Raw genomic sequence first — 25606 nt, forward strand, 5'->3', positions numbered from 1 at the left:
GGTGTGTCAGTGGTATGGTCACGTTTTATAGTGCTCAAAAATTCAAGGCTTGATTCCTGCGTTAGACAGAGTGCATACAGGACGGTGTTTCTAGCACCCTACTTTGAGGGTATAAAACAATATCTGAAACTCGGTGTTCACTCCAACAACGGTTTATATTAAAACTGACTGAGTACAAATCACATGAGAAAATAATTATTACTGTTTCTTCTACAAAATAGGCCTAACTAGATGTTTTTTTAAACGTTCATTGTACTTTAGTAAAGATGTATAATGGATATTGACCATACTGTTTCTAGTATTGCAGGAAAACATTTTTTACGTATTTTGTTTCATCCTGTTAAATGTTCCTCGACTATAATTTGACTTGTATACCTATATATGTATCTTATGTTCATAATTTCCTTGACGATGGAGCCCCAAAGACTGAAACTAGTTCTTTGTGAAACATTCCCAAGTTCTCAAATGTCTGTATGTTGAACGTGAACTCCACGAAGATGTATTTCATTAAACATGTTCAAATTATGTCACGATTTTTTTTTAAATCTTTTATTGAAGGTGAAAAAGCAGTCATAATAATGTATTTTAATGTTATCTATTAGGTTGAAAAACATTAACATTGTTTTTAACACACAGTCACTCGTGTTTAGTATGTACTGAGATATACCTGACTTTATGTATAATTATGTTCGTTTTTTGTCCTACTATTTAAAGAGCTCATTGTAAATGTGGTAATAAATGTACGAGAAAAATATTAAAAGATAAATCAACGAAAACTCTCGCCTCGACTTGTGACTGAAGGCAAGATTTCCACATAAGTCAAGCGATACAATTACTATCACACTGAGTCTTCGTGACGTAAAGTTAACAAATATTTTTCTTTTGTAAGCAAGGCCCAGCATGGCCAAGCGTGTTAAGGTGTGCGACTCATAATCTGAGGGTCGCGGGTTCGCATCCCGGTTGCGCCAAACATGCTCGCCCTTTCAGCCGTGGAGGCGTTATAATGTGACGGTGAATCCCACTATTCGTTGGTAAAAAAGTAGCCCAAGAGTTGGCGGTGGGTGGTGATGACTAGCTGCCTTCCCTCTAGTCTTACACTGCTAAATTAGGGACGGCTAGCACAGATAGCCCTCGAGTAGCTTTGTGCAGATTTCAAAAACAACAAAAACACATCTTTTGTAAGCTATTATATTATTGTTGTTTTCTCGTAAGAGTATAGTATTTTCATATTATATTAATGTCTTTATCTAAACAAGATGAGTTAATAGTTAAAAAAGTTATAGAAAAATCCCCATTCGACTTGGATCTGAACTCAATACTTCCATTTGGGACAAACCACGGACTTAATTTGAACGTTACCAACAAAGGGTTTGTTTTTGAATTTCACGAAAAGCTACACGAGGGCTATCTGCGCTAGCCATCCCTAATTTAGCAGTGTAAGACTAGAGGGAGGGCAGCTAGTCATCACTACCCACCGCCATCTCTTGGGCTACTCTTTTACCAACGAATAGTGGGATTGACCGATACATCATAATGTGTTAGTTTTATATACAGATATTAAATATTTCTGGTTTATTTTTATGTTTGTGGCAGGAAATAAAAAAATATATATTGTAAACGTTGAAATTAGAATAATAATTATTGTAGAAGCTCAAACAAAGTAAGTTTCAGACTGGGCTTCTCAGTAAGTTTTAAATAAAGTCCAAAATGTTCCCAATAACATATTGGAACATGAAACAAATGATTGTATTTTAAGTTTTGAGAATTCAAAAGATTTGATCAGTTTCTTACAGAACTGAATTTATGAAGTGAATAAAACACACAGACAACCATTACTGATCCCTCACAACTAAACGCACGAGAACCATTATTAAGAAAATATTATTACTTCATCTGTGGGGTACTTTTATAAGATCCTCTAAAGAAACTATTATTACCTGATCTTTCTAATAACATACTAAGTAAGGGGTATCACTTCCTTAACTAATGAATGATTAGTAGAAGTAATTAATTAATCATTTAGTAAATACAGTGAACATTCTGCTTAACAACTCCAACACATGTTTAGGGTAATTAATTTCATGTTTCAGTATAGGATACTTAGTTATGAACCTATTATTCTCATAGTGTGATTGTTGTAATGTCAACCCCTATGATATATGAATATACTTCACTGGAAACCTGTAATGATATATGAATATACTTCACTAGAAATCTGTAACTCGTTCATATTAAGTATATCCAGTACAGTACGTTCTCTCTATGGTCAACAGGAAATACAAAGGTAAGCATAGTGTGGAAGGGTCAATATAAAGTAGAACGGTCAGCTCCAAGGGAAAGGTCAACATGTCAAAATGTGGTTTAACGTGTTTCTCACGTTATAACTAAAAATAAACTAGTTGCATTTCTATGATATGTTTATGCAGTAATTAACCACAGCTGCTATTGTTTCTTTCTCAAGATCAAATTTGTTACCAAAAGAAAACTTTCTAGGTAGCCCCTTTATAACAGTTTTCTCTGCATGACAACCTTGTCAAAATGATTTAAATACTGGGGATGTGTTAGTAACCCTTATAGAATTCACTACCACTAAAACTAACTTTATGTTCAATAAACAAAACTACCTACAAATAAATGGCCTAAGTATGGGGAATCCCATGTCACCAGTTCTAACCAACATTTTTATTACACAGATTGAATCACAAGCGATCAATTCATCCTTACACCCATCACTATACTGGTACAGATACGTTGATGATACACCTGCTGGATTCACATTTACAGAACACACACTTAGTTTTTCAATCACGTTAACTCTATACATCCCAACATTAACTTCACATGTGAACAGGAAGAAAGTAATCAAATATCATTTCTTAACCTCAATATCACTAGAACTGATACACAATTCAAAACAGAAAAATCACGCATACTGGATTATACATTCCCTGGGACTCAGCACATGAAACAAAACAAAAACTGAACATGCTAAGAAAACAAACACAACCACAAAACTATGTTCACCTAATAAAATTAATGATGAAATCAACAAAAGAAAACTTCATCAATAAGTTTCCTCAAGAAACCGTGGAAAACATGATATGCACACACCTATACCAACAACAATAAATCCCAAGGTACAACAAACTACAGAACTTTATACCTCTGTATACCATATGTTCCACACATCAGTGACAAAATAACCAGCATTTGGAAAAAAACTCAAACAGAACATTCCAGTAAACACCAAGTTTATTCAAAAAACATGTACAAAACAAAGGTCCATACTATGTAAAAACTACACTGACAAACACAACACCAACATTATTTATAAAATACAATACAACAATTGCCTCAACTTGTATATTGAAGAAACAATAAGAAAAATGAAAACTAGATTTTAAAGAACACAAAATTCACCTTCACATATTTTTCAACACTGCAAATCAAATAAACACAACATAACCATAGAAGACATCCAGATACTAAGTAGGGAAACAAATATAAACAAACACAAAATCACAGAATCCCTACTTATACAGCAACTAAAACCAAAATTAAACCAATATAAAGGAACACTTTTATATCTATACTAATTAATAACCTAACATCAACCTGCAATGCCCCCTACAATCCGGTATCCGTTTATACTCTCGTCCCTAAGACGTGTTCAGCAATGGTCACTTGCAAGCTCTCTTTCCTAACCTGAAGATGACCAGGGAAAGTCAAAACGTTGTTCTCTTCTTATTAACAAAATTGTTAATATCCATACCAGCCGTTCTGAGACACATAACTACAGATTGCTTGAGAATGTTCGTGTCAAGCTACACAAGAGGTATTTTCTAATCTTGATGAGATAAAAGGCAACTAGTTAACAATGCCTACCTGCTGTTGTCTGAATGAATAGTGCGATTTCCTTTTGTGATAACGGTTTTCGAACGTTCGACCTGTTGGCTAAAAATCCGTCGCACTAACAACTGTGTTACCTTAAACCGCAGGAAATACATTTAGTTCGCTTTCAGTCGTTTAGGGCAGGTGATAAAAATTATATGTAGGTAAAAAAACTTTAATTTTACATTCTCTTACTGTTGTAAATTAAATTCGAACTTTCTTTGAGCAAAAAGTGAAAAAAAAAGAAAGAAAAGGAAGTTATTTACAAACAGACATCATGTGTTATCAGTTTTCATTTGTACATATTGTGTTTTGTCCGTTTTCATTTGTACATATTGTGTATTATCAGTTTTCATTTGTACACATTGTGTATCATCAGTTTTCATTTGTACACATTGTGTATTGTCCGTTTTCATTTGTACACATTGTGTATTATCAGTTTTCATTTGTACACATTGTGTATTATCAGTTTTCATTTGTACATATTGTGTTGTGTCAGTTTTCATTTGTACATATTGCGTATTATCCATTTTCATTTGTACATATTGCGTATTGTCCATTTTCATTTGTACATATTGTGTATTGTCCGTTTTCATTTGTACATATTGTGTATTGTCCGTTTTCATTTGTACATATTGTGTATTGTCCGTTTTCATTTGTACATATTGTGTATTGTCCGTTTTCATTTGTACATATTGTGTATTGTCCGTTTTCATTTGTACATATTGTGTATTATCAGTTTTCATTTGTACATATTGTGTATTATCAGTTTTCATTTGTACATATTGGGTATTATCCGTTTTCATTTCTACACGTATTGCGTATTATCCGTTTTCATTTGTACGTATTGGGTATTATCCGTTTTCATTTGCACATATTGGGTATTATCCGTTTTCATTTCTACATATTGGGTATTATCCGTTTTCATTTGTACATATTGGGTATTATCCGTTTTCATTTGCACATATTGGGTATTATCCGTTTTCATTTGTACACATTGTGTATTGTCCGTTTTCATTTGTACACATTGTGTATTATCCGTTTTCATGTGTACATATTGTGTATTATCCGTTTTCATTTGTACATATTGCGTATTATCCGTTTTCATTTGTACATATTGCGTATTGTCCGTTTTCATTTGTACATATTGCGTATTGTCCGTTTTCATTTGTACATATTGCGTATTGTCCGTTTTCATTTGTACATATTGTGTATTATCAGTCTTCATTTCTACATATTGTGTATTGTCCGTTTTCATTTGTACATATTGTGTATTATCAGTTTTCATTTAAACACATTGTGTATTATCAGTTTTCATTTAAACACATTGTGTATTATCCGTTTTCATTTCTACATATTGTGTATTATCCGTTTTCATTTCTACATATTGGGTATTATCCGTTTCCATTTGTACATATTGTGTATTATCCGTTTTCATTTCTACATATTGCGTATTATCCGTTTTCATTTGTACATATTGGGTATTATCCTTTTCATTTGCACATATTGGGTATTATCCGTTTTCATTTCTACATATTGCGTATTATCCGTTTTCATTTGTACATATTGGGTATTATCCGTTTTCATTTGCACATATTGGGTATTATCCGTTTTCATTTGCACACATTGTGTATTGTCCGTTTTCATTTGTACACATTGTGTATTGTCCGTTTTCATTTGTGCATATTGCGTATTATCCGTTTTCATTTCTACATATTGGGTATTATCCGTTTTCATTTGTACATATTGGGTATTATCCGTTTTCATTTGTACATATTGCGTATTATCAGTTTTCATTTGTACATATTGTGTATTATCCGTTTTCATTTGTACATATTGTGTATTATATTTTATGTTTTATCTGTTTATCATGTTGTTTGGTGTTAAACTTCTTTTATTTTTACTTTTGTTTGTTCATGTGCATTTAATGATTCATACCGGGCAAGCTATGGTATTATAAATCACAGGGATTAGAGAGACAACTTTAGGCCCCATAGCAACCAGAACATGTGTGGATTGGAAGAGTGGGTAGCAGAGAGACAGAACGCCTGTAGTATCACACCCTTAACGCAGAGACAGAACGCCTGTAGTATCACACCCTTAATGCAGAGAGACGGAACGCCTGTAGTATCACACCCTTAATGCAGAGAGACGGAACGCCTGTAGTATCACACCCTTAACGCAGAGAGACGGAACGCCTGTAGTATCACACCCTTAATGCAGAGAGACAGAACGCCTGTAGTATCACACCCTTAACGGAGAGAGACGGAACGCCTGTAGTATCACACCCTTAACGGAGAGAGACGGAACGCCTGTAGTATCACACCCTTAACGGAGAGAGACGGAACGCCTGTAGTATCACACCCTTAACGGAGAGAGGCGGGCGCCTGTAGTATCACACCCTTAACGGAGAGAGACGGAACGCCTGTAGTATCACACCCTTAACGGAGAGAGACGGAACGCCTGTAGTATCACACCCTTAGCAGAAAGACAGAATGCCTGTAGTATCACACCCTTAATGCAGAGAGCGGAACGCCTGTAGTCTCACACCCTTAACGCAGAGAGACGGAACGCCTGTAGTATCACACCCTTAATGCAGAGAGCGGGAACGCCTGTAGTATCACACCCTTAGCGAGAGGCGGAACGCCTGTAGTATCACACCCTTAATGCAGAGAGCGGAACGCCTGTAGTCTCACACCCTTACGCAGAGAGAGGCGGAACACCTGTAGTATCACACCCTTATCATGATAGTACTCACATCAGTTCCTTCATCATTGGAGTGTTACATTATCAACTAATTAGTTGTTTGTAACATTCATTGAAGCAAGTCTTATACAACACCCACTAAAACAAAGGTACGTTGATTCTAGGTGTTTATAACAAAACATAAAACACAAGAGATGTACAAACAGTTGGCTATAAATTATTAGAACTAGTCTCAAGTTTATTAAAATATCAATATTTGTATTTCAAATTGACACAAAACTAAAGCAGTGACTCTTCAAAATCCTTCTTTCATAAAATATATCTTCCATTTCCAATGTAACTCAAAGTATGAAAAATAGGAAGGTGGGGACAAAAGTGGGTGTCTCCCCCCTTATGCCTATGTCTGTTAAAAGGTTTATAGCTCGCATGAAATACATGGCTATGTTTTACCTTCTATACTTTATAAACTGCTTTCCTGATGCCAAAAATGTATATCTTAACCATGTCATACATCTAATGTCCTGTAGATGTGTTGTGATGTAACAGATCAAAAAGTCATATTAAGATTGTACATAAGGTAATTTGTTTTTTCAGAAGAGAAAAAAAAACAGACTATTGTTATCACAGTGATAACTAAATAAAGAATGAATCAGCATGCATCGGTTCAGAAGTTTAACTTTTAATTACAATATTTTTATCTCTGGAACAACTGGCACATTTCATGTAATAAATACACAATGATATAATTACAATATTTCTTCTGAAGCACTCATAGTTCAGTGATATATAAATGGTATTAAACATGATTGGAATGACTGGTACAAATCAACTTCTACAATAAAACATTTAAATTGTATTAACTCTTATGTGCAGGGGTTGTGGTCAAAGTGTTCACAGAATGTCATTCAACAGTATTTCATGTCACGGTTATCAACTGGTCAGTTTACCCTACACTGTTGATTTAGTGACAGTTCCTGGTAAATACCAGATACAAGGATACCAAAACAAACGGTTCATATGTTATGAAAGAGCATTAGACCAATCAGAAGCTATATAACAAGCTTGCACTTGGACCCGTCAGTCTCTGGTCAAACTGACATCATTAATTCACAGGCATACATTTGTTGAACATTTGATTTTTAGTGTGCAACAAACCAGCACACTTTGCTAACAATCTTCTTCTCTTTGTGTAGACATATGTAGAAAAATCAGAATTACAGCCAGTGTTCCTTCTTCCATACCAGGTCAGGCCCGAGCCCATGCACGTATGGTTAATTATGGTTTCTACAACAGAAGTCATACGATTACTATTACTGAAGAATAGTTTAACAGCTCTATACAACAATATATACATGGTCTCTAGTTTTTAAAACCTACAAATTCAGTGACAAATTCTGATACCTTAGTTTTTTCTATCTGATGAAACAGTTTAGTTTATATAAAGCAAATCTTCTGTAACCTTAAACTAACAAAATGCTCATACAAAGTAAAAAGACAATCGTAACACATTAAACAGAATGTTTGAATGATATAAAGAAACTGCTGAGTTAATTCACTTTAGAAATTCAAACTGAACAAACTTTCTAACTTAGTCCTTGTGTGAGTTTACAACCTACTGGCCAAAAGGTAAAGTCGACTGTCGTCGATCAGGATCTGGCATCCTACAGATTCGAATCCTGGGAGAAGCTCGGATCTTGGTCATGTCCTGGGGCGTCAGAAAAACGAACTGATGTCGAAGCTTATGAAGAGCCGTGTCTAACATCATGTCCATACTGACCCTTCTGTTTGCCATGTCCTGACAAAGTTCAAAAACAAATTTGTTGTGTTTTTGTGACAAACACAAATAGGCTAACCTTGTGTTGGAAATTCATTGACGTAACTTATACATGTATTGGCACTTGTTAATGTTACAAACTAGTAACTTAGAAGTTTAATTATCTATCAACACTAGCTGATCAGTTGTCCTTTGAGGGTAGTTGTGTGTAACTTTACACGTTGTCAACCTTTATATAGATAATTTTGACTGCAACAGAGCTGCAACGTTATTCTGTAGGTTTTCAGAAAATGAACAAAAATAACAGTATATACATCAATGTGATTATTTTCTACATTCTAAACAAGTTAGTTCACAAAACCCACTACTGTGAAGGTACAATTCACAGCTTCTGAAGCATCAAGCCTACACTAATGACAACAGCCATGATGGTACAACTAGTGCAAAGTTAGATTGATTTGCTACAAAACAGCCACTCTGAACACCACTAGAATTAGTTTTTTTATATTTTGCTTTATTGGAAAAAATGTATCAATTGAAGCTTGTAATGAAATGATTTAAGAAAATAATATTAATATTAAACTAGGAAAGTACAAAGTTTACCACTGTTTTAACATTAGTTCGTGTTATATAGTTTTAGGCAAAGCCACACTGTTCTATTAGCTGTCTTTACATTGGAGAATCAAACCCTTGGAGTTTAGCACTGTAAGTTCATAAACCCACCAGTCTCTCACTAGGAGACTGTTGGTTATTTCCTATTGTATTATTACAAATTAAAATTTAATAAGTGTAGGGATATTTCATATTACAGTTTTTCATTCAGTGTATTGGGAGTTCAAATATAAAACGAAGAAAGAAAGAAAGTTTAAACCAATAATATCCTACAGATATAGTTCACACAGAATCTGTTATCTGTAGGCTCTGAATATAAGTATAGTCTCATTTGTGTTTCTCATGTTGAACCTTTTCCCACTTATAACAAAATTTGAAATTTGACATTACCATGAACACGTCAAATTCATCCAATATCCGAAATGGTGATTCCACGGCATCCCACAAAGCTAGAAGGAAACAAACTGTGGCAAATGATCGCTCACCTCCAGACAAAGATTTCAAATCAGAGTTGTAATCTTTGATAGTTTCATTGGTTCGAACCTAAAGATTTAAATTTTTAGAGTTTCTTAACTGCTAAACAGAAATTTAGTTTTCAATTTGCAAACTTGTATTGGAAAAAGCATTCCAGATAAAAACTAAAATCACTAAATAACAGAATATTACCACAGTTACACTCAAGAACAAAAAACATTCTGATAATTTCTTACAAATATCATCAGAACCTTTTAAAAGAATACTATTTATTAATCTATGTGTACAGAGAGACTCACTTCAATCTTTAATGTTTCTTCCTTGTGATCAAAAGAGATTTTCCCATCATAATTCCTCTGAGACAGTGCTGTGATAAACAGATATTTTATACGTAGACAAAGCTGCTGTCGGAATATTCTATAAACCCTTTTCCTCTTCTGAATACCTTCATCTAATGCCTATTTAAAAGAAGATACTCTCTGAAATGTTAACTCATAAGACATATAACGTATTCACACATCAGAGTAAAAGCTTACAATCCACCTTATCACTGCACAAGTAACAACATTTCACCGAGTGAAAACTTTCAACAACTGAAACTTCAACTGAGTATCAACTTTATTTCTTCAACTAAAGAAACTCAACAGTTCTTCTAGTAAAGAAATTATTGGGTTTTTATTTATCATAGTATTTAAACATTGTTTATTGAAAACCTCAACTATTTGTTTAAGTTTAGAACAGGAACTTAATACACTTTGGAACCTATATGCTTGTCACTGCTACTAGCTTCATGTGTAATATGCAACTTTGGTAACCACTTTTTATGAATGTTTGTACCAAAAACATATGCTGATAAAGACCGACAGCCAACAGCATCTACACCCCAATATTCTGGCTATTCAATTTAAATCAGTGAGATTTGACTGTCGCTCCTATGATACTCATGGACCATGACCCTAAAAATGTGTAAGAGTTTGTAGCTACGGACTTTCTTACTAATGGGTATGGAAATACAGACACCAGGCTGTACTATGTCTGACCATAAACAAGTTTTTCATTTGAAACTTAAGTGCTCACTGGACATTACATATCAAATGATTGATCGATCAACACTGTAAATAACTGATACCAAACGCACCTCCATGAATTTCTTCATTTTTTTCATTTCCAGTTGAATCTTTTTGTACTTTTGTTTTGTTTCATAATACTTAACAGTAACTTCCTCCTTGTTGCCATGTCTACAAAAAAACAAAATCAGATTTTAAAAACATTTGATAAAAAGAACACTTAAATTTTTGAAGGGAGCCCACTTAAAACCTTCAGTCTTTAGTTCAATACAAAACACTAGTAAGAAAATACTATTTGATGGAACTGAAAACTACAAAACTACGAATCACTTTATTGTAAACATACATCATGTTACTACATCTTCACAATACAAACCCCATTATCACATCGTTAATAATACAACAAAAAGCATTTCTCGACATCGTCTGTTCTTTCTCTTTTAACTGGGATTCTATCTGTTTCATCTCATTCTCAACGGTGTGAGGTTGACGTCTTGTGTTAACTCGTTCACAGAGGGCTTCTGCTCGTTTCACCTTCGCCTGTAACAAAAGAGAAACATGTTTTGTGGCCAAAGAAAAAAACATGAAACCAAAACTCACAGACTTTGGATTTTAGACCTACAGTCAATTAAACCACTGATTTGTGAACATGGACATCCAAGCTTGTTCTACACTTACTTATTCTACAGTGAATTAAACCACTGATTTGTGAACATGGACATCCAAGTTTGTTTTACACTTACTTATTCTACAGTGAATTAAACCACTGATTTGTGAACATGGACATCCAGATTTGTTTTACACTTACTTATTCTACAGTGAATTAAACCACTGATTTGTGAACATGGACATCCAAGTTTTACACTTACTTATTCTACAGTGAATTAAACCACTGATTTGTTACAAGTTTGTTTTACACTTACTTATTCTACAGTGAATTAAACCACTGATTTGTGAACATGGACATCCAAGTTTGTTTTACACTTACTTATTCTACAGTGAATTAAACCACTGATTTGTGAACATGGACATCCAAGTTTGTTTTACACTTACTTATTCTACAGTGAATTAAACCACTGATTTGTGAACATGGACATCCAAGTTTGTTTTACACTTACTTATTCTACAGTGAATTAAACCACTGATTTGTGAACATGGACATCAAGTTTGTTTTACACTTACTTATTCTACAGTGAATTAAACCACTGATTTGTGAACATGGACATCCAAGTTTGTTTTACACTTACTTATTCTACAGTGAATTAAACCACTGATTTGTGAACATGGACATCCAAGTTTGTTTTACACTTACTTATTCTACAGTGAATTAAACCACTGATTTGTGAACATGGACATCCAAGTTTGTTTTACACTTACTTATTCTACAGTGAATTAAACCACTGATTTGTGAACATGGACATCAAGTTTGTTTTACACTTACTTATTATACAGTGAATTAAACCACTGATTTGTGAACATGGACATCCAAGTTTGTTTTATACTTACTTATTCAACAGTGAATTAAACCACTGATTTGTGAACATGGACATCCAAGTTTGTTTTACACTTACTTATTATACAGTGAATTAAACCACTGATTTGTGAACATGGACATCCAAGCTTGTTTTACACTTACTTATTCTACAGTGAATTAAACCACTGATTTGTGAACATGGACATCCAAGTTTGTTTTACACTTACTTATTATACAGTGAATTAAACCACTGATTTGTGAACATGGACATCCAAGCTTGTTTTACACTTACTTATTCTACAGTGAATTAAACCACTGATTTGTGAACATGAACATCCAAGTTTGTTTTACACTTACTTATTATACAGTGAATTAAACCACTGATTTGTGAACATGGACATCCAAGTTTGTTTTACACTTACTTATTCTACAGTGAATTAAACCACTGATTTGTGAACATGGACATCCAAGTTTGTTTTACACTTACTTATTATACAGTGAATTAAACCACTGATTTATGAACATGGACATCCAAGTTTGTTTTACACTTACTTATTCTACAGTGAATTAAACCACTGATTTGTGAACATGGACATCCAAGTTTGTTTTACACTTACATTATTCTACAGTGAATTATATGCAGCACTAATACTAGATTCAGGTCAAAACAATCTGTCTATGTAGCACTAATACTAGATTGTGGTCAAAACAAGCTGTGTATGTACCACTGATACCAGATTCAGGTCAAATCAATCTGTCTATATAGCACTAATACCAGATCCTAATCAAAACAATCTGTCTATACAGCACAAATACTAGATTCTGGTCAAAACAAGCTGTCTATGTAGCATTAATACTAGATTCTGGTCAAAACAAGCTGTCTATACAGTACTAATACTAAATTCTGGTCAAAACAAGCTGTCTATGTAGCACTAATACTAGATTCTGGTCAAAACAAGCTGTCTATATAGCACTAATGCTAGATTTTGGTCAAAACAAGCTGTCTATGCAGCTCTAATACGAATTCAGGTCAAAACAAGCTGTCTGTGTTGCACTAATACTAGATTCAGGTCAAAACAATCTGTCGATGTAGCACTAATAATAGATTCAGGTCAAAACAATCTGTCTATGTAGCACTAATATTAGATTGTGGTCAAAACAATCTGTCTATACAGCACTAATACTAGATTCAGGTCAAAACAATCTGTCGATGTAGCACTAATACTAGATTCAGGTCAAAACAATCTGTTGATGTAGCACTAATATTAGATTGTGGTCAAAACAATCTGTCTATACAGCACTAATACTAGATTCAGTTCAAAACAATCTGTCTATGTAGCACTAATATTAGATTGTGGTCAAAACAAGCTGTCTATGTAGCACTAATACTAGATTCAGGTCAAAACAAGCTGTCTATGTTGCACTAATACTAGATTGTGGTCAAAACAATCTGTCCATGTAACACTAACACTAGATTCTGGTCAAAACAAGCTGTCTATGTAGCACTAATACTAGATTCTGGTCAAAACAAGCTGTCTATATAGCACTAATACTAGATTTTGGTCAAAACAATCTGTCTATGCAGCACTAATACTAGATTCAGGTCAAAACAAGCTGTCTATGTAGCACTAATACTAGAGTCTGGTCAAAACAATCTGTCTATCAGTGATGACGAGAAACCCACTTGTTGAGAAAATTTATATGCAAAAACGGCTCGTTTGGGCTGAGAAAACACTTTTACATAGAAGAGCGAACAACGTTTCGACCTTCTTCGGTCATCGCCAGGTTCACAAAGAAAGAGGTAACTGACCGAAACTGACCACATGTTTGAAAGGGGTTGTGTAACTGTGTGTCAAATGTAGAGGGCAGTATTAGATGTTTGAATATATAATTTTATTTATTTTATTATATTAATATAGGTATAAAGGCATTCCTTTATATTGGTTTATTTTGGGTTTAAGTTGTTGTATAAGTAAGCCGTTTTTGCATATAAATCTGTCTATGTAGCACTAATACTAGATTCAGGTCAAAACAAGCTGTCTATCTAGCACTAATACTAGATTCAGGTCAAAACAAGCTGTTTATGTTACTCTAATACTAGATTCAGGTCAAAACAATCTGTCTATATAGCATTAATACTAGATTCTGGTCAAAACAATCTGTCTATACAGCACTAATACCAGATTCTGGTAAAAAAAATCTGTCTATATAGCACTAACACTAGATTCTGGTCAAAACAATCTGTCTATACAGCACTAATACTAGATTCTGGTCAAAACAATCTGTCTATACAGCACTAATACTAGATTCTGGTCAAAACAATCTGTCCATGTAACACTAATACTAGATTCTGGTCAAAACAAGCTGTCTATGTAGCACTAATACTAGATTCAGGTCAAAACAAGCTGTCTATGTACCACTGATACCAGATTCAGGTCAAAACAATCTGTCTATACAGCACTAATACTAGATCCTGGTCAAAACAATCTGTCACAGCACAAATACTAGATTCTGGTCAAAACAAGCTGTCTATGTAGCACTAATACTAGATTCTGGTCAAAACAATCTGTCTATACAGCACTAATACTAGATTGTGGTCAAAACAATCTGTCTATACAGCACTAATACCAGATTCTGGTCAAAAAAATCTGTCTATATAGCACTAACACTAGATTCTGGTCAAAACAATCTGTCTATACAGCACTAATACTAGATTCTGGTCAAAACAATCTGTCTATACAGCACTAATACTAGATTCTGGTCAAAACAATCTGTCTATACAGCACTAATACTAGATTCTGGTCAAAACAATCTGTCTATACAGCACTAATACCAGATTCTGGTAAAAAAAATCTGTCTATATAGCACTAACACTAGATTCTGGTCAAAACAATCTGTCTATACTGCACTAATACTAGATTCAGGTCAAAACAAGCTCTATATGTAGCACTAATACTAGATTCTGGTGTCAATGTGCCTATTCAGCACTAATAGTAAATTCTGTCTATATAGCACTGAACATTATTCCAGTTATGAATAAAGCTAATTGTACACTCTGCTCTAACTTTAATTATAATTATCATAATGTTATTAATATTATTATTATACTATAACAGAATATCTTGTCTCTTCACTGATAACAATATATAATGAAAATAAAAACTTTCAAGGTTCGACCAGTTCTGGAGATTAAGGTTAGTTCTAAATCTATGTTTCAAGATAAATACAAAATAATCCTTATGATAAAAATATCTATATAAGAAAATATGGGAAACAAATTATGGATTCATCCTAAAACCTCTACAACAAGTTGTAAGCCGATCTAAGAACGTTCATAAAAGACAGTTCATAAGTCGTATAAGAGAAGATGTTAACACCATGTCTTTAGTTAAGTTTAAAAAACGTAAACAAGCCCTACATAAATGTGATGTATCCATCCATTCTGATTTGTTTAAGGTCTTGGTAAGGGCCAACAATAAACTATGTTTTTACTGATTTAGATACTTATAGTTTTACTTATGTACTGAAGTTTGTACCGTCTGTAGCAAAGCAATTTTAAACAACACAAATAAATACCGTCTCTTGTTTGTCTGTTTTTTAAAAACATACAGATATTGTTTCTATGGTAGAAAAAGAATAACTTATTTCATTCTTCATTAAACTGTGTGTCCTACTAGGATGGCTTTTTTTCACTAACACAGAAATACAAGTATGAATCTGTTACAATAACCAATCCTTTCTTTTCCTTTTCACAGGTTAATTCTTGTTCTAAATATGACTGTATTACTTCTTTAAACAAACACAACTTTGTTTTGGAAAGGTTCCCGACAGTAACGTTACTTGATGTCCAAAAACCAAAACTTAAACATATGTATACAAAACTAAGTTATAGATACTGTTTAATTAACAGTATCACAACATACTTTATGTGTGCTTTAAATAGTATAATTTTGTGTATGCAAGTAATTCCAACTTACAAAGTCGAACAATATAATGTTACCATATGAGGTCTACATGTTCTTTTGTAAAGTCCCAATGACTTCAATTATTTTGAATTATTTTGTATAAGCCTGAGTCAGTAAGTATGCTGTTTACGCTGATGAAGTGAGAACAGAGAAACGTTGGCTTACAAACAAAACATTTGTCTTCTGGAGTAATATGTTACATTCTATTCATCTTTGTTTAAAAAACAAACACACACTGTAAATTCTCTTAAATATAAATTTAATTTCTAAATCCATCTATAAAATTTTCTTGAAGAAATATATTATTTTGTGCATACAATAGTGGACCATGTAAACTCTGATAATAAATATGAATTATTTCCGATTAAAAGTTCTGAAAGAGATCAAACGATCTATGTTGAAAAACTAAGGTAACATCAGAACTACAGAAACAAATGTACCGCAGCAATCTATTTTATTAAACCCATAGTTTCTGGGGCTATTTGTAGAATGAGAGTACTGGGAGTTGATTTATCATATGATACTCACATCACAATCCTTTTTAGCAATTTCAAACTCTCTTCTCATCCTTGCAACTGTCTCTGCATGTTTCTTTAGTTTATCTTGGTAATGACGTCGGCTTGCTTTAAGCTGTTCTATTTCACTGTCAATTTGATTCAGTTTTTCCTGGAATAATGATTATAATGAATCACATATGATCTACAACTATTTAACAAACAATGATTATAATCAATCACATATGATGTACAACTATTTAAAAAACAATGATTACAATGAATCACATACAATGTACAACTATTTAACAAACAATGATTACAATGAATCACATATGATGAACAACTATTTAACAAACAATGATTATAATGAATCACATATGATGTATAACTATTTAACAAACAATGATTATAATGAATCACACACGGTGTACAACTATTTAACAAACAATGATTATAATGAATCACATATGATGTACAACTATTTAACAAACAATGATTATAATGAATCACATATGGTGTACAACTATTTAACAAACAATGATTACAATGAATCACATATGGTGTACAACTATTTAACAAACAATGATTACAATGAATCACATATGGTGTAGAACTATTTAACAAACAATGATTAGAATAAATCACATATGATGTACAACTATTTAACAAAGACTGATTAGAATGAATCACATATGATGTACAACTATTTAGCAAACAATGATTATAATGAATCACATATGATGTACAACTATTTAACAAACAATGATTACAATGAATCACATATGGAGTACAACTATTTAACAAACAATGATTATCATGAATCACATATGGTGTACAACTATTTAACAAACAATGATTATAATGAATCTCATATGGTGTACAACTATTTAACAAACAAAGATTATAATGAATCACATATGATGTACAACTATTTAACAAACAATGATTATAATGAATCACATATGGTGTACAACTATTTAACAAACAATGATTACAATGAATCACATATGATGTACAACTATTTAACAAACAATGATTACAATGAATCACATATGGTGTACAACTATTTAACAAACAATGATTATAATGAATCACATATGGTGTACAACTATTTAACAAACAATGATTATAATGAATCACATATGGTGTACAACTATTTAACAAACAATGATTATAATAAATCACATATGATGTACAACTATTTAAGAAACAATGATTATAATAAATCACATATGGTGTACAACTATTTAACAAACAATGATTAGAATAAATCACATATGATGTACAACTATTTAACAAACAATGATTACAATGAATCACATATGATGTACAACTATTTAACAAACAATGATTACAATGAATCACATATGATGTACAACTATTTACCAAACAATGATTACAATGAATCACATATGGTGTACAACTATTTAACAAACAATGATTATAATGAATCACATATGGTGTACAACTATTTAACAAACAATGATTAGAATAAATCACATATGATGTACAACTATTTAACAAACAATGATTATAATGAATCACACACGGTGTACAACTATTTAACAAACAATGATTATAATGAATCACATATGGTGTACAACTATTTAACAAACAATGATTATAATGAATCACATATGGTGTACAACTATTTAAGAAACAATGATTATAATAAATCACATACGATGTACAACTATTTAAGAAACAATGATTATAATAAATCACATATGGTGTACAACTATTTAACAAACAATGATTACAATGAATCACATATGATCTACAACTATTTAACAAACAATGATTATAATGAATCACATATGATCTACAACTATTTAACAAACAATGATTATAATGAATCACATATGATCTACAACTATTTAACAAACAATGATTATAATGAATCACATATGATGTACAACTATTTAACAATGATTACAATGAATCACATATGATGTACAACTATTTAACAATGATTACAATGAATCACATATGATGTACAACTATTTAACAAACAATGATTATATTGAGTCACATATGTTGTACAACTATTTAACAAACAATGATTATAATGAATCACATATGGTGTACAACTATTTAAGAAACAATGATTATAATGAATCACATATGGTGTACAACTATATAACAAACAATGATTATAATGAATCACATATGATGTACAACTGTTTAACAAACAATGATTATAATGAATCACATATGATGTACAACTCTAAGAAACAATGATTACAATGAATCACATATGATGTACAACTCTTCAATAAATAAGTGATCACATTTCAGTTTATATGAATTAGCTCAGAACAATCACTAACCACTGGCCATGCTCCTACTGTATCACCAGTTTGTGATACATCATGACTGATACCATACTTGTTGTTGTTACACCATGCTCCTACTGTATCACCAGTTTGTGATACATCATGACTGATACCATACTTGTTGTTCTTACACCATGCTCCTACTGTATCACCAGTTTGTGATACATCATGACTGATACCATACTTGTTGTTACACCATGCTCCTACTGTATCACCAGTTTGTGATACATCATGACTGATACCATACTTGTTGTTACACCATGCTCCTACTGTATCACCAGTTTGTGATACATCATGACTGATACCATACTTGTTGTTGTTACACCATGCTCCTACTGTATCACCAGTTTGTGACACATCATGACTGATACCATACTTGTTGTTACACCATGCTCCTACTGTATCACCAGTTTGTGATACATCATGACTGATACCATACTTGTTGTTGTTACACCATGCTCCTACTGTATCACCAGTTTGTGACACATCATGACTGATACCATACTTGTTGTTGTTACACCATGCTCCTACTGTATCACCAGTTTGTGATACATCATGACTGATACCATACTTGTTGTTGTTACACCATGCTCCTACTGTATCACCAGTTTGTGATACATCATGACTGATACCATACTTGTTGTTCTTACACCATGCTCCTACTGTATCACCAGTTTGTGATACATCATGACTGATACCATACTTGTTGTTCTTACACCATGCTCCTACTGTATCACCAGTTTGTGATACATCATGACTGATACCATACTTGTTGTTCTTACACCATGCTCCTACTGTTTCACCAGTTTGTGATACATCATGACTGATACCATACTTGTTGTTGTTACACCATGCTCCTACTGTATCACCAGTTTGTGATACATCATGACTGATACCATACTTGTTGTTGTTACACCATGCTCCTACTGTATCACCAGTTTGTGACACATCATGACTGATACCATACTTGTTGTTGTTACACCATGCTCCTACTGTATCACCAGTTTGTGATACATCATGACTGATACCATACTTGTTGTTACACCATGCTCCTACTGTATCACCAGTTTGTGATACATCATGACTGATACCATACTTGTTGTTCTTACACCATGCTCCTACTGTATCACCAGTTTGTGATACATCATGACTGATACCATACTTGTTGTTACACCATGCTCCTACTGTATCACCAGTTTGTGATACATCATGACTGATACCATACTTGTTGTTCTTACATCATGCTCCTACTGTATCACCAGTTTGTGACACATCATGACTGATACCATACTTGTTGTTGTTACACCATGCTCCTACTGTATCACCAGTTTGTGATACATCATGACTGATACCATACTTGTTGTTCTTACACCATGCTCCTACTGTATCACCAGTTTGTGAAACATCATGACTGATACCATACTTGTTGTTGTTACACCATGCTCCTACTGTATCACCAGTTTGTGATACATCATGACTGATACCATACTTGTTGTTCTTACATCATGCTCCTACTGTATCACCAGTTTGTGATACATCATGACTGATACCATACTTGTTGTTGTTACACCATGCTCCTACTGTATCACCAGTTTGTGACACATCATGACTGACACCATACTTGTTGTTACACCATGCTCCTACTGTATCACCAGTTTGTGATACATCATGACTGATACCATACTTGTTGTTGTTACACCATGCTCCTACTGTATCACCAGTTTGTGATACATCATGACTGATACCATACTTGTTGTTACACCATGCTCCTACTGTATCACCAGTTTGTGATACATCATGACTGATACCATACTTGTTTTTGTTACACCATGCTCCTACTGTATCACCAGTTTGTGATACATCATGACTGATACCATACTTGTTGTTCCTACACATTGCTCCTACTGTATCACCAGTTTGTGACACATCATGACTGATACCATACTTGTTGTTGTTACACCATGCTCCTACTGTATCACCAGTTTGTGACACATCATGACTGATACCATACTTGTTGTTGTTACACCATGCTCCTACTGTATCACCAGTTTGTTTCACATCATGACTGATACCATACTTGTTGTTACACCATGCTCCTACTGTATCACCAGTTTGTTTCACATCATGACTGATACCATACTTGTTGTTACACCATGCTCCTACTGTATCACCAGTTTGTGATACATCATGACTGATACCATACTTGTTGTTGTTACACCATGCTCCTACTGTATCACCAGTTTGTGATACATCATGACTGATACCATACTTGTTGTTGTTACACCATTCTCCTACTGTATCACCAGTTTGTGACACATCATGACTGATACCATACTTGTTGTTGTTACACCATGCTCCTACTGTATCACCAGTTTGTGACACATCATGACTGATACCATACTTGTTGTTCTTACACCATGCTCCTACTGTATCACCAGTTTGTTTCACATCATGACTGATACCATACTTGTTGTTCTTACACCATGCTCCTACTGTATCACCAGTTTGTTTCACATCATGACTGACACCATACTTGTTGTTACACCATGCTCCTACTGTATCACCAGTTTGTGATACATCATGACTGATACCATACTTGTTGTTGTTACACCATGCTCCTACTGTATCACCAGTTTGTGACACATCATGACTGACACCATACTTGTTGTTACACCATGCTCCTACTGTATCACCAGTTTGTGATACATCATGACTGATACCATACTTGTTGTTGTTACACCATGCTCCTACTGTATCACCAGTTTGTGACACATCATGACTGATACCATACTTGTTGTTACACCATGCTCCTACTGTATCACCAGTTTGTGATACATCATGACTGATACCATACTTGTTTTTGTTACACCATGCTCCTACTGTATCACCAGTTTGTGATACATCATGACTGATACCATACTTGTTGTTCCTACACATTGCTCCTACTGTATCACCAGTTTGTGACACATCATGACTGATACCATACTTGTTGTTGTTACACCATGCTCCTACTGTATCACCAGTTTGTGACACATCATGACTGATACCATACTTGTTGTTCTTACACCATGCTCCTACTGTATCACCAGTTTGTTTCACATCATGACTGATACCATACTTGTTGTTCTTACACCATGCTCCTACTGTATCACCAGTTTGTTTCACATCATGACTGACACCATACTTGTTGTTACACCATGCTCCTACTGTATCACCAGTTTGTGATACATCATGACTGATACCATACTTGTTGTTGTTACACCATGCTCCTACTGTATCACCAGTTTGTGATACATCATGACTGATACCATACTTGTTGTTGTTACACCATTCTCCTACTGTATCACCAGTTTGTGACACATCATGACTGATACCATACTTGTTGTTGTTACACCATGCTCCTACTGTATCACCAGTTTGTGACACATCATGACTGATACCATACTTGTTGTTCTTACACCATGCTCCTACTGTATCACCAGTTTGTTTCACATCATGACTGATACCATACTTGTTGTTCTTACACCATGCTCCTACTGTATCACCAGTTTGTTTCACATCATGACTGACACCATACTTGTTGTTACACCATGCTCCTACTGTATCACCAGTTTGTGATACATCATGACTGATACCATACTTGTTGTTGTTACACCATGCTCCTACTGTATCACCAGTTTGTGATACATCATGACTGATACCATACTTGTTGTTGTTACACCATTCTCCTACTGTATCACCAGTTTGTGACACATCATGACTGATACCATACTTGTTGTTACACCATGCTCCTACTGTATCACCAGTTTGTGACACATCATGACTGATACCATACTTGTTGTTACACCATGCTCCTACTGTATCACCAGTTTGTGATACATCATGACTGATACCATACTTGTTGTTATACCATGCTCCTACTGTATCACCAGTTTGTGACACATCATGACTGATACCATACTTGTTGTTGTTACACTTATGAAATTAAACCCCAGATCTTTTAAACACAAAATTACATTGCTCAATTAGATTCTTATATATATTTCAACGAATAGAAAGAGAAAAGAATGCTGAACAATATCCAACTCTAAAGCAATTATTTTCACTTTTGGAGAAACTTGTGGTAATAAAAATCTTCTTTCTTCTAGAATACAAGGAAACATTTCCAAACCATCCCCATGTCATTATAAACACCTTGTACAAAGAATCTGTTGGCAACAGCAACCAGAATGTAAAAAACGTTTAAACTGAATGCTTATAAGTAAAACAAAAGAATAATGTAACATTAAAACAGAGATGTTGGACACATAAAAATAACAGAACTATCTGGTACTACTGATCTGATTTAGTTTAGAGTTACTAACAGAGAGTGGTTTATCTAAAACTAGGTTTATCGATGTTATTAGTGGGGGTAGTATTCCCTCAAAATGGGGATTACTGAACAGAGGTGATAAGCACTGAAATCATTCTGTGTAGCTTGGAGAAATAAAAGATAGCTGTTAGCAACATCCGGCAGGAAAACAGTTTTCAGATAACTCATTTACTAGGAAGGTTCAAAACTTTCAAAAACACTGATGTTTAAGACACGGTACGTCCGTCAGTCTCGTATAACAAATAGTTGGTAAAGTACATCCGTCAGTTTGGTATAACAAATAGTTGGTAAAGTACGTCCGTCAGTCTTGTAAAACAAATAGTTGGTAAAGTACGTCCGTCAGTCTTGTATAACAAATGGTGAAGTACGTCTGTCAATCTCGTATAACAAATAGTTGGTAAAGTACGTCCGTCAGTCTCGTATAACAAATAGTTGGTAAAGTACGTCCGTCAGTCTCGTATAACAAATAGTTGGAAAAGTACGTCCTTCAGTCTTGTGTAACAAATAGTTGGTAAAGTACGTCCTTCAGTCTTGTGTAACAAATAGTTGGTAAAGAACGTCCGTCAGTCTCATATAACAAATAGTTGGTAAAGTACGTCCTTCAGTCTTGTGTAACAAATAGTTGGTAAAGTACGTCCGTCAGTCTCGTATAACAAATAGTTGGTAAAGTACGTCCGTCAGTCTTGTATAACAAATAGTTGGTAAAGTACGTCCGTCAGTCTCGTATAACAAATAGTTGGTAAAAGCACGCCCTTCAGTCTCAGATAACAAATAGTTGGTAAAGTACGTCCTTCAGTCTCGTGTAACAAATAGTTGGTAAAGTACGTCCTTCAGTCTTGTGTAACAAATAGTTGGTAAAGAACGACCGTCAGTCTCGTATAACAAATAGTTGGTAAAGTACGTCCTTCAGTCTTGTATAACAAATAGTTGGTAAAGTACGTCCTTCAGTCTTGTATAACAAATAGTTGGTAAAGTACGTCCTTCAGTCTTGTATAACAAATAGTTGGTAAAGTACGTCCTTCAGTCTTGTGTAACAAATAGTTGGTAAAATGCGTCCTTCAGTCTTGTATAACAAATAGTTGGTAAAGCACGTCCTTCAGTCTCAGATAACAAATAGTTGGTAAAGCACGTCCTTCAGTCTTGTATAACAAATAGTTGGTAAAGCACGTCCTTCAGTCTTGTATAACAAATAGTTGGTAAAGCACGTCCTTCAGTCTTGTATAACAAATAGTTGGTAAAGCACGTCCTTCAGTCTTGTATAACAAATAGTTGGTAAAGCACGTCCTTCAGTCTTGTATAACAAATAGTTGGTAAAGCACGTCCTTCAGTCTTGTATAACAAATAGTTGGTAAAGCACGTCCCTTCAGTCTTGTATAACAAATAGTTGGTAAAGTATGTCCGTCAGTCTCAGATAACAAATAGTTGGTAAAGCATGCGTCCGTCAGTCTCAGATAACAAATAGTTGGTAAAGCACGTCCTTCAGTCTTGTATAACAAATAGTTGGTAAAGTGCGTCGGTCAGTCTCAGATAACAAATAGTTGGTAAAAGCACGCGTCCTTCAGTCTTGTATAACAAATAGTTGGTAAAGCACGTCCTTCAGTCTTGTATAACAAATAGTTGGTAAAGCACGTCCTTCAGTCTTGTATAACAAATAGTTGGTAAAGCACGTCCTTCAGTCTTGTATAACAAATAGTTGGTAAAGCACGTCCTTCAGTCTTGTATAACAAATAGTTGGTAAAGCACGCTCTTCAGTCTTGTATAACAAATAGTTGGTAAAGTACGTCCTTCAGTCTTGTATAACAAATAGTTGGTAAAGTACGTCCTTCAGTCTTGTATAACAAATAGTTGGTAAAGTATGTCCGTCAGTCTCGTATAACAAATAGTTGGTAAAGTACGTCCGTCAGTCTCGTATAACAAATAGTTGGTAAAGTACGTCCGTCAGTCTTGTATAACAAATAGTTGGTAAAGTACTTCCGTCAGTCTCGTATAACAAATAGTTAGTAAACGTGTACTGTTTTTAAATCAGAATATAGTCTGTAACACTACCTTGACAGGATGAGTTTGCTCAACAAGTATTTAATCCTTGTATCCAAACTCTGACATTTATCATCCACCTGCTTCAATTCCTTTAACGCTTCTTCAACCACAATCTTAATTTTCTAGTTCTGCTTCATATTTTTCCAGTTTCTGGACCAGGAGGGAAACTTCATCATCCTAATTTAACACAAATAAATAGATGAAACTTAAACACTGTAACCATCTTAATGTTCCAGTGACACAAAATATTAACTTCATTTTACTCTCTAACAGTTTACCTAAAACTAAACAAACATTCATGTTTCAAGCTGATTTTTTAAGAAAATCTACAGAATTTACTTTGTTTTTTAAAGACATAAACGAGAAGAGCTTGTGAAAACATTTCTAAAAACAAGGTGTTT

At 33.9% G+C, this 25606-nt stretch overlaps 1 protein-coding gene across 1 annotated transcript in view; it reads right to left on the reverse strand.

Annotated features, from left to right (window-relative positions):
• Positions 1–7264: 7264 nt before the first annotated feature.
• The window catches only part of LOC143241743 (structural maintenance of chromosomes protein 6-like), an 86265-nt gene continuing 67923 nt past the window's right edge, over positions 7265–25606 (reverse strand). The window contains exons 19-25 of the mRNA XM_076484968.1: positions 16492–16629; positions 10949–11064; positions 10596–10695; positions 9757–9915; positions 9374–9526; positions 8214–8392; positions 7265–7881 (exon numbers count right to left, since the gene is read on the reverse strand). Coding sequence (XP_076341083.1) covers positions 7869–7881; positions 8214–8392; positions 9374–9526; positions 9757–9915; positions 10596–10695; positions 10949–11064; positions 16492–16629 — 858 coding nt within the window. The 3' untranslated portion in view covers positions 7265–7868. The remainder of the gene's footprint in view (positions 7882–8213; positions 8393–9373; positions 9527–9756; positions 9916–10595; positions 10696–10948; positions 11065–16491; positions 16630–25606) is intronic.

Source organism: Tachypleus tridentatus, unplaced genomic scaffold (assembly GCF_004210375.1).
Source record: "Tachypleus tridentatus isolate NWPU-2018 unplaced genomic scaffold, ASM421037v1 Hic_cluster_1, whole genome shotgun sequence".
Lineage (NCBI taxonomy): Eukaryota > Metazoa > Arthropoda > Merostomata > Xiphosura > Limulidae > Tachypleus > Tachypleus tridentatus.